Source organism: Pongo abelii, chromosome 6 (assembly GCF_028885655.2).
Source record: "Pongo abelii isolate AG06213 chromosome 6, NHGRI_mPonAbe1-v2.0_pri, whole genome shotgun sequence".
NCBI lineage: Eukaryota > Metazoa > Chordata > Mammalia > Primates > Hominidae > Pongo > Pongo abelii.
Window position 1 is genome coordinate 2579899 of NC_071991.2, and position 10230 is coordinate 2590128.

The window sequence follows — 10230 nt, forward strand, 5'->3', positions numbered from 1 at the left end:
AATTTTTTCAGAGCACCTACTATGTACCAAAACCTGTTCCAGGTCGGGATAACACGAGGTCGCTGCTGTCTTGAGGCTGACATTCAGGTAGAGGTAAGGAGAGGGGCGCCAAGGGGCACTTAAAGAATTTAAAATGCCATCTCAGGCGTGAACATAACTGTCAGCGTCCGAGGGGGGCAGTTTAGCCACGATGGTGGCGCTGGTGGTCGTGGCGGTCGCAGAGACCCTGCTTAGGAGGGCACGGGAAGACAGCGCAGCCACGGGCAGAGCCGCCTCCGTCCACGCTTCCGGAGGACGTGGCGGGCAGGGGGCTCACACCCTGTTCAGGGGACCCTTGGCCACTTCCGGGCCCCTCGCCCCTCACCCTCGGCTGCCGGCGCGCATTCCTGCCGCCCCCGCTCGTGCGAGGGGCGGGCCCGGGCCCGTGGGAAGGGCCGGGGATGGGGGCCGTGTGCCGGGGAGGCGGGGTGGGGAGGGCGCACAGCTGGGCCGCATCTAGCCCGAGCGCAAGGAGACCAAATGGGACAGAAGGCGGCCTTTCATCCGGCGAGGGAAGTGGCGGCCTTCGTTTCTCCTCGCCATGGGGCGCCTGAGGATTTCGGGGAGCCAACCCTCCCGACGGAGGGCCAGGATAGAGGAAATAAGCCCGGGAGGAAGGAGTGGAATTTGGTTCTGGTGCTTTCTCGCTAGAACCTCGTGTCCCCACCTGCGGCACAGGTGGCCAAGCTCTTGCTCTGTACAAATAACGGCTCCCCTGAACCGAGCGCTCGGGAAGACCCAGGCGCCACCCCAGTTTGCAAGGCCCGCCGCGTCCCAAGGGGAGGAAGCCGGGCTCAGGAGGGGAAGCGCACAGCGAGGAAGTAGGATGTCCCCCGCAGTGCGTCGCAGCCCAGAGCCCGGGTCTCAGCACCCTGCCCGCTGCGCCGAGGGCGCGCCCCTCCCGTGCCGGGAAGCCCGGTGCATCCCTGGACGGCGCTGGCCAGGCTGGGTTTCCTCTTCAGGGACACCGGCGCGGGCCGGGCCCCAGTCCCCAAGCCCCTCGGCGGCCCGCAGGGGCTACCCGGGGTGGGGGGGCGGGGCGTGCACGTGCGCGCCGGGGGCGGGGCCGCTGCGCCCTCTGGGCAGTTCCCAGCCCCCAGCCGCGGCCCCACGTGGGTCTGCGGGCCTGGAGCCGCGACCGGCACGAGGCCCCGCCCCCGAGCCCGGGAGCCAATGAGTGCGCGGGGGCGGGACAGGGGCGGGGAGGTTTAAAGGCGCGGGACGCTGGTGCTGCGCTGCTGGACTGCGCCGCCGGAGCGAGGGGTCTCGGGGTGGTGCAAGGCAGGCGCACGGGGAAGGGCGCGCCGCGCGGCCGCCACCCCACCATGCTCAAGCGCTGCGGCCGGCGCCTGCTGCTGGCGCTGGCGGGCGCGCTGCTCGCCTGCCTGCTGGTGCTCACCGCCGACCCGCCGCCGCCCCCATTGCCCGCAGAGCGCGGCCGGCGCGCGCTGCGCAGCCTAGCGGGCCCCGCTGGGGCTGCCCCGGCGCCCGGGCTGGGGGCGGCGGCGGCAGCGCCCGGGGCGCTGGCCCGCGAGGTGCACAGTCTGTCCGAGTACTTCAGCCTGCTCACCCGCGCGCGCAGAGACGCGGACCCGCCGCCCGGGGCTGCCCCCCGCCCCGCCGACGGCCACCCGCGCCCCCTGGCCGAGCCGCTCGCGCCCCGAGACGTCTTCATCGCTGTCAAGACCACCAAAAAGTTCCACCGCGCGCGCCTCGACCTGCTGCTGGAGACCTGGATCTCGCGCCACAAGGAGATGGTGAGCCCCCCACGGCCTGGACTGGCGGGCGAGCGGGGCGGGGACCCACCGTCTGGTCCAGCTGGTGGCAGCGTCCCATGGGAGTCAGGCTGCATCCCCATCCAGCCACTAGGGCCATCTGTGGGCGACGCCAGTGCACCCCGGTGCAGCCAGTTTGTCTGTTGGGGCCACTCTCCCGTTACAGTTGTATTACTGTCCCCGGGGCCCCGCCCCCTGTCCAGCTCCAGAGTCCTGGATGGCTGCAGGACCCTACACCAGTCTCCAGTGCTTGGGGTTGGTGCCCTGTGATACTTCTCACCCCCCAAACATTGGAGCGCATTCATAGGGCATAATGTCCTCAAACTTCCCCAAGCAAATTCTGTTTGGACCCACCCTCAGCTCAGACCCCTTCCTGGGGAGAAAGGCTCTTCCTTTAGAGAAGTGAGGGGTTCTGACCTCTGGGCCCTTTCCTCATCAGTGTTAAGGTACGGAGAGGGAGGGGAAGTCATTGCTGGTTGGTGGGTCCTGGGGAGTACATCTCAAAGAACTCCGGGTTTTGGGGTCTGTGTGGGTACCCTCCCCGCACAGTGCAGGAGTCTCTGAGGCCTGCAACCTTGGACACAGCCCACTTCAGTTGGGCATCAGCTTCTTACACACACATAATTAAGACACACCCCACTTTGAACATTTCCCTCGAGGCCACAGCAGGACGGTTGGGCTGGGGCGGGATGGGGACAGTGTGTGGGGCTTGCAGTTGGGGACTGGGGGGGCATCTCTGGGCTGGGAGGTGCAGAGGCATTTGCTGTGAGGGTGGGGGCTCAGGGAAGACCCTGCACGCCTTCCTCCCTGCTCAAACCCCGGAGACCCAGGGCCTTCTGGCCTGGTGCTGCCCTGTTTTGGGGCGCTGTGGGTGGGTGGGAGCAGGGCTTGGTGAGGTCATGAGGGCGACGGGGAGGGGCAGGGTCCTCTCTGGTCCTGGCGTGGGGAAGGGGCCCTGGGAACCCCATGGCAGCCTCCTGGGAACACAGCGTCCCATTCCCAGGGGCTCAGCGGGCTGGCGGGAGGGGGCGGCGGGGGCCGTGGGTTTTGTTTGGCGGCCGGGCGGTTAGGATTCCCAGCGCCGGGCGGCTCTCACGCTGGCCCCTTGGGCAAGGTAACAAAGCCCCTTTCTCCAGCGAGAAAGGCGTCGGGCCCCTTGTGTGCAGCTACGCGCTCCGTGGGAACCGCTGCTGGCGTGCTGGCCACTCAGGTTGCCTGGCGATGAGGGGGCCAGCAGGCCCCCCCAGCATCTCTTACTGACAGTCCTTTTGGGGCATCATCCCTGAGCCTGGCCCCCCCCACCCCCAGCACTCAAGCCTTCCTGCTATGTGACCTTGGGCATCCTTCAGCCCCACTCTGGGCTGCCACCAGCTCTGAGCACCTCTCATCTTGGAATTTGGGGCCTTTCTCCAGCAGACGGGATGTGGTCAGAGGGTCTCAGGTCCCAGCTGGGCTGTGTGATCCTGAGCAAGACCTGGGGCCTCTCAGACCCTCACTCTCATCTCTGAAATTGGGGAACGTGGTCCTTCCAGGAGCATGTTGTAAGAGACTGGCAAAGCCTGCAGGCATGGGGTGAACCCAGCGGGCACTCGGGGTCGAGGTGGGGGCCATCACTCCCTTGAGCCCTGAGGTCCCTATTGGAGGGTCACCCCACCAGGGGACAGGTTGAATCTGCCCTCAGCATCAGTTCACCAGCACACAGCAAGCAAAGCCCCTCTTGTGGTGGGTGATGGGCAGGGGTCCTGGAAACCCACAGAAGAGGGCCCCCCTCTCCCAGCCCTGCACGGAATGACTCAGATGTGGTCTGATGGGGGAGATAGAAAGATGTCAGGGCTGTGTGGGGGGGAAAACCCCGAGAGGCTGTGTGAGGCAACAGTGGGCATCTGACCCACATGCTGGGGGAAGGGAGGGAGGAGGGAAGACTTCCTGGAGGAGGCGCCATTTGAGCTAGACTAAGAGTAAAAAAGTGCCCAGAAAGGGCACTCCATCCGGGCATGGTGATGACCACAGCATGGGGGTTGTGCAGGAAACTTCTAGCAACTGGAGTGGTGGCTGGGGGGAGGGTCGGTTGGTCAGCAGGGGCCACGCTGAGATGGGCCTGGAGTCCAGGATGAAGAGCCTAGCCTTTGGCCCAGAGGTTCCCTGCCCCTCCCAGGAGCAGCCAGGCTGCCGCGCTGCCACCGCAGCGGCCACAATTGCTGGGGAGAACTTGGCATCCTGTGTTTCTTTGAATCGCGGCTCCAGGAACAATGCTGCTTCCTGTGGGTGTCCCCCGGCCCCCACCCCCATCCACCCTCATCCACCCGGCTCTTCCTCCTGCAGCCCCGTCTTCATCTGGGAAGTTAGGTGGCACTGGGGGGTCTGGGTCCCTAGAAGGCAGGGACTGGGTTGGTCTAACACCACCTCGGCCCCAGGGTATGACCTCAGGCTGGTGCCTGCACCTCTCTGGGCCTCAGTTTCCCCACTTGGGCCTCAGTTGGTAATGGCGCCCACCTCCCGGGGCTGTCAGGGAGAAGAAGGGGGAGAATCTGTCTCTGCACTTTGCTGTCCGCCCAGGGGAGCTCTGTTATGCCCATTTTACAGAAGAGGAGACTGAGGCTCTGAGCGGCGGGTGAGGCCTATAGCCCAGCAGGGCCTTTTTCCTCCCGTCTAGGTGGTTCAGGTGTGGGGAGACAGTTGGCCCAGCACCCCCGCACCCCACAGCCCACAGCCCCGCCTTCTCAGATTCTGTTCTAGAGGCCTCCCTGCTCCCTGAGCTGAACAAAGGTGACTTTAATCTCCGTAGCCTTGGGCTGGGTTTTTAGGGCACCACCAAATCTCGGGAGAACAGGCCTCCCTTGATCTCATTAAGAAAGCATTTTCCTTTTAACCCAGCGGCGCAGTGGAGCGTCTGCAGGGGCTGGCCCCCCGCCTCCCACGGCATTCCTGGGCTGAGATTCTGGGGAGGCCAAGGGGCTGGGTGCGAGTCTGTGCGTGCGGCTGCCCTGGGGTGTCTATGGGTGCTGCAGGAGGGGTGAATGCATGGAGAGGCGGAGACCCAGCTGCCACCCCCTTAGCTCTGGGCCTCACCCGAGTGAGCATGTGCCCAGGGCTGGGTCAGGCTGGATAAGGATCTGAGACCACCAAGGTGTTCCAGGGCCTCTGCGGGACCTGTGTGTACAGGGAAGGAAACTGAGGCTGGGTGGGCATCAGGGGGGTTGTCCCTTGGTCAGAGCATTGCCCGTACACCCTGGGTTTTGCACTCAGCCATGCCAGGGTGCGCCGGGCGGCACGCGCTGGGCGGGCCGGGCAGAGGAAGGAACATTCCTCCCCGTGTGCCAGCAGGCCCAGGCGGGCGCCAGCAACTCCTGGCCCCGCCCTGGCGGCCCCCTCCTCTTCCGCAGAGCGCTCCTGGCAGGGGGCGGCCGCGTGCTGGCACAGGTGGGCTGTGGCCTTGGGCAAGCCTGGGTTTCCTTGCCTGAGCGGTGGGAGGGGTGCTGGGCTGCATGGGTACTGGGGGCCCCTGACCTGGGGGCTGGGGACACCTGAGGTTTCCTGCCACAACCCTGCTGACCGTTGGCAACTTTGCAGAACTTTGGGGCTGCTTTGGCTCAGAGTGGGTAACTTGTCCTGCAGGTCACCCAGGACAGGGGTGCTGGCCCAAAGGGCAGCTGTTGGGGGGGGGGGCTGCAGTGCTGGTGGCTGCACCCTACGCGCGGAACCTCGTGCCCAGCCCGGCCCGGTTAACCAGGCCAGCTGTATGGTAATGGGCGGCGCGGCCACTCTGCTTAACTCGGCCGAGTTAAGGCCGGCCCGGCGCCCCTCGCCCGCCAGCCCAGGACAAAGCTGGCGGACAATGCCTGGTGATTCATCCTCCCTCCGGGCCCTTTGTCCGCCAGGGCTTGGCAGCCGCCCAGCGAAGGCCTTTGTCCCCAACCCCTAGTGATTGAGACTTGGCTTCCCAAAGCCGACCTCCTCCGCCTGTCTCCCGCCACCCCGCCTGTCCCCCGCCTTTCCAGCAGCCTCCAAGTGGCAGGCCGGGTGCTGTGTCAATAAGGGTGTGTGCCCCGCCAGGTGCACGGGGCGGGTTGGGAACCAGTTACCTGGCGGGCGGGCGAGGCGCACCACCTGGCTCGTGCCTCACCGCGCCTGGACGACCTTGGGCGCAGCTGTCGAGGTTGGGGAGTGAGGCCCCCATCCCCCACCCCCAGGGCGAGTGAATGCATGAGCTCTGGCCCAGATGGTACTGAGATGGGGCACTTGAGCCCTACTCAGCACGAGTGGGGAAACCAAGGCCCGGAGAAGGGTGGGTGTCAGTGTGACGGAGCTGCAGCTGCAGCAACTCCAGGGCGCCCCGTCTGGCCCCCACAGATGGCCCTGGGGTGGGGATGAAGGGCTGCCTGCTGAAGGTCGATTTTCTCCTTCCAGACGTTCATCTTCACTGACGGGGAAGATGAGGCCCTGGCCAGGCACACGGGTGAGCCCTGGACTTGGGGCGGGAGGGGGCCCAGGCCTCCATCCAGAGCGGAATGCTCCCCCTCCAGTCTCCCTGCTCCTCTGGGCCGAGAGGTCACCAAGGGCAGGACAAGGAGGGCAGTTTACTCATGGGGTTTGCTCCATGCCCCGCCCCACCACTCGGGGCCCCCCAATTCTCATGCAAATGAAGCCCATTCAGCCCCCCGGGTCCCTTTGAGCCCAGGCAGCGGCAACAGGTGGCGGGTGCTGGGAAAAAGCTGCCTGAATGGGCGGGGGCGGGGCCGCCCTGGAGGGGGCTGGGCTGGGGGAGGGTCCACAGGCCCAAGCCCGGAGCTAGGGTGGGGGAGGCTACGGCCGGCCAGGCCCAGCTTGAACTAGAGGGCTTTTCTCGAGCCCCTGGGCCCTGCAGCGTCCCCCAGGCCAGGCCCTTCTCTGGGAGCTGGCTCAGACCTACTCACAGCCGTTCCCCTGTCCACAGGCAACGTGGTCATCACAAACTGCTCGGCCGCCCACAGCCGCCAGGCGCTGTCCTGCAAGATGGCTGTGGAGTATGACCGCTTCATTGAGTCCGGCAGGAAGTGAGTGTGGCCCCAGGGGACCCCCATCTCCCTGCCCGAGCCTGGCAGCGCCCGCCCCGGCATGCCCTCCCCCGATGGCCCTGCCTTGTCCTCAGGTGGTTCTGCCACGTGGACGATGACAACTACGTCAACCTGCGGGCCCTGCTGCGGCTGCTGGCCAGCTACCCGCACACGCGGGACGTCTACATCGGCAAGCCCAGCCTGGACAGGCCCATCCAGGCCACGGAGCGGGTCAGCGAGAACAAAGTGGTGAGTGCCTGCCCTCTCCCAGTCCCCCACGCCCATATGGAGCGCACACCCGGAGTGGGGGTGGGACAGTGAGGGGCAGCAGTGCCTGGGTCTCAGGACACCTTCTTCCTTCTCCCAGCGTCCTGTCCACTTCTGGTTTGCCACGGGCGGCGCTGGCTTCTGCATCAGCCGTGGGCTGGCTCTGAAGATGAGCCCGTGGGCCAGGTGAGTGCCCTGCACGGGTTAGGCCAGCCCGGTCCCAGGCTCTGCGCCACCATCTTGGTTCACGGCTTGGGCCTGGCTTGGTTCATCTTCCCAGCCGCAGAGTGTCCCCAGCCTCCTGTGTGACACTGCCCACTTACTTCCTATATTCCACTTCCCTCTGGGTTTCAGAGGGCAGCTATGTTTACGGCGGCTGCCCCGAAGCCTGACCTGCTCAGAGCAGCAAGGGGGGCGATGAGCACCCCAGGCACCATCCGGCAGGACTCTTCCCTGCACCCAGATTCCCTCCACAGAGAGCCATGGAGTCCGGGAGCCGTGCAGGGAGTGTGCCCTGGCTGTGGCCAGGGGAGGCAGAGGGAGCTGCAGCCCAGAGCTCTCCTCAGGGCTCCTCTCCCTGAGGAGTGCAGTGCCTTTTCCTGGTGGGGCCTCCCCAGCTCCCAGCAGATGGCTCCCGCCTCTGCTCACTGGTCTGGGCCCTTCCCTCCCGCAGCGGGGGTCACTTCATGAACACGGCCGAGCGGATCCGGCTGCCTGACGACTGCACCATCGGCTACATCGTGGAGGCCCTGCTGGGCGTGCCCCTCATCCGCAGCGGCCTCTTCCACTCTCACCTGGAGAACCTGCAGCAGGTGCCCACCTCAGAGCTCCACGAGCAGGTGCACCATCCTCCGGGCCCCGGCAGGACTCGGAGAGCACAGGAAAGGACGTGTGGCTGCCGAGAGGGGCGCAGTGGGGTGGGGCACTGTTCTAAACAGGGAGGCCAGGCAGCACAGCACTGTCAGCCAGGCGGGTCACTCCTGCCATGAGCTCAAAGCTGTTTATGGCGGGTTGTTTTCCTGCCGTCTCTTCTCTTCACTGTGATGCGCCTAATGTGTGTATTTTGTCCGTGGCTGGCGATGCAGCCAGCCCCAGCTGGTCCCCAGTTTGGGACCTTATTCCTGGGGTGTGCAGGGCAGGTGTCCTTCCAGGTCCAAGGGAGGCCAGGGCAGGGCCATTGCCTCACTCAAGGCTGTGTGGCCAGCCTGGGGCGGGGCCCAGGGATGTCGGGCCCCTCCCGGCATCACTCCGCCCCCTCCCCACAGGTGACGCTGAGCTACGGTATGTTTGAAAACAAGCGGAATGCGGTCCACGTGAAGGGGCCCTTCTCGGTGGAGGCTGACCCATCCAGGTAAGGAAACCCCGGCCCAGATGGGCTTGCGTAGGGTGGCCTAGGGGTGTCAGGGGGCCTCGCGGAGCTGCAGCAGGGTCTCTCTAAGCGACATGACTCTACATAGAGGTGCCCCCCGGAGTCCTGCTTGCTCGGGGTGGGGCCGCCAGTGCTGTGGGACTGCAAATGGGAGCTCAGCACCTGCCTGCCACCCACACGGACCAGCCCCTGCTCTATTCCCACAGGTTCCGCTCCATCCACTGCCACCTGTACCCGGACACACCCTGGTGTCCCCGCACTGCCATCTTCTAGCGGCCATGGCTGAGACCCAATCCCTGGGCGCCCCTGGTATCCAAAGGGCCCAGGGACCCTGTTGCGCTGCCCTGGCCTCGGCATTCGAGGCTCCCCCAGGGCCGTGCCTGTGCGTGTGCCTGTGCGTGTGCGTGTGCATGTGTGCGTGTATGTGTGTACTGCATGCCCACCCGGGTAGCAGGCTGCTGGGCAGTTCTGCTCTGTGGAGGAGCGGGCACAAGCGCCACTTATGTGCCTCTGCCCCGAGGGCCAGTGGGCTGCAGGGCCTGCTTGGAGGAAGGATTTGTGTGTCGGAGGCCACTCTGAGGGCAATTCTGTTAGGATTTTTGGATCTTTCTACAGCTACGGGGCTCCGGGCTACTTTGCAGGGATGCGATGCGTAGGTGCCTTTCTCTTCCTGCTGAGCACAAGCTCTGTGTTGGGGATACCTGTGCCCTGAAGTCCTGGCTCCTGTGTCATAGCCCCAAGTACAACTCACTGAGCCATGCTCATTGCAGGGGAGGCTGGGTCTGGGGGTGCATGACCCAATCCCCTTCCTCCTGGCCTGGACGCTGTGGCTTAGAGTAACAGCAGCCACCGCCCAGTTCCAGTGGCCCCACGAAGCCCCCAGTGGCTGGCTATCCAGCTGGGCAAACAGTGGCACCCCTCCCAGCTCTTCTGAGTGGAGAGTCTTCCAGGCCCCCTCAGAGGTCTTCCCTTTGCCTCCCCAGGACAGGGTGAGTCAGAGCTCAGCATTTAATCTCCTCTCCAAAGTAGAGAGCAAGTCGCCCACAGTGGGCGTTTCTGTAAATATTGTGACAGTATTTTTTTACTGTGCTGTTTTTTTTGAAAGGGGGTGGGTAAAAAGTAGGGTGTTCTTGTTTTTTGCTTGGGAGGGTGGGGGTGGGGGAGGGTCTTATTTTATCTTATCTTTTCTGTGGATCAGAAAAAACAGAAGCCAAACTCGGGGTCATCTTTGTTTTTAAAGCTGAAGTGGGACTGTCTGGCACTCTGTGTATTTATGCGTTCCAGCATCTGGAACCTCCCATCCCTGCCCTCCTCCTGCGTAGCTGCCACCTCCCCGCTGGGCCCAGCGTGGCTCACCTGTCCCATGGGCTGTGTTTCTTGTTGTTTTTCTCTTTGCAAAGACATAGCTAGGAAAGCGAATGATAAGGGAAAAGTTCTCAGGGAATCGAAGTGTTGTTGCTATGGTGACGTCCTTTTGCTGTGAATAAAGGTGCTCTTTGCAGCAATCCTGGGGGTCCTGGTCTTGGCTGGAGGTGGGGACTAAGCCCCAGGGCAGCCCGGGTCAGGGAAGGCACACAGGTGAAGGGGAGGCTTGGCCTTGGGTGCACCACGTGGAGCAGGTAAATAGGAAATCCTTAGAGACAACTATTTTGGAATGAAACCTGGCGTCACGATAGCTGCCTGCTGGTGACTACAGGTGCGGCCCGCCCAGGGTCAGGGTGGTCGCTGGAGCGTGAGCCCTGTGCTT

General features: G+C 64.6%; 1 protein-coding gene across 1 annotated transcript; it reads left to right on the forward strand.

The window, feature by feature from the left end:
- Positions 1 to 1275: 1275 nt before the first annotated feature.
- On the forward strand, positions 1276 to 9988 carry LFNG (LFNG O-fucosylpeptide 3-beta-N-acetylglucosaminyltransferase). Its single transcript, XM_024241272.2, has 8 exons — positions 1276 to 1796; positions 6222 to 6270; positions 6748 to 6847; positions 6943 to 7096; positions 7215 to 7300; positions 7788 to 7953; positions 8380 to 8465; positions 8690 to 9988. The coding sequence occupies exons 1-8, from the start codon at positions 1365 to 1367 to the stop codon at positions 8754 to 8756; spliced, it is 1140 nt and encodes a 379-aa protein (XP_024097040.1). The 5' UTR covers positions 1276 to 1364; the 3' UTR covers positions 8757 to 9988.
- Positions 9989 to 10230: the final 242 nt, after the last annotated feature.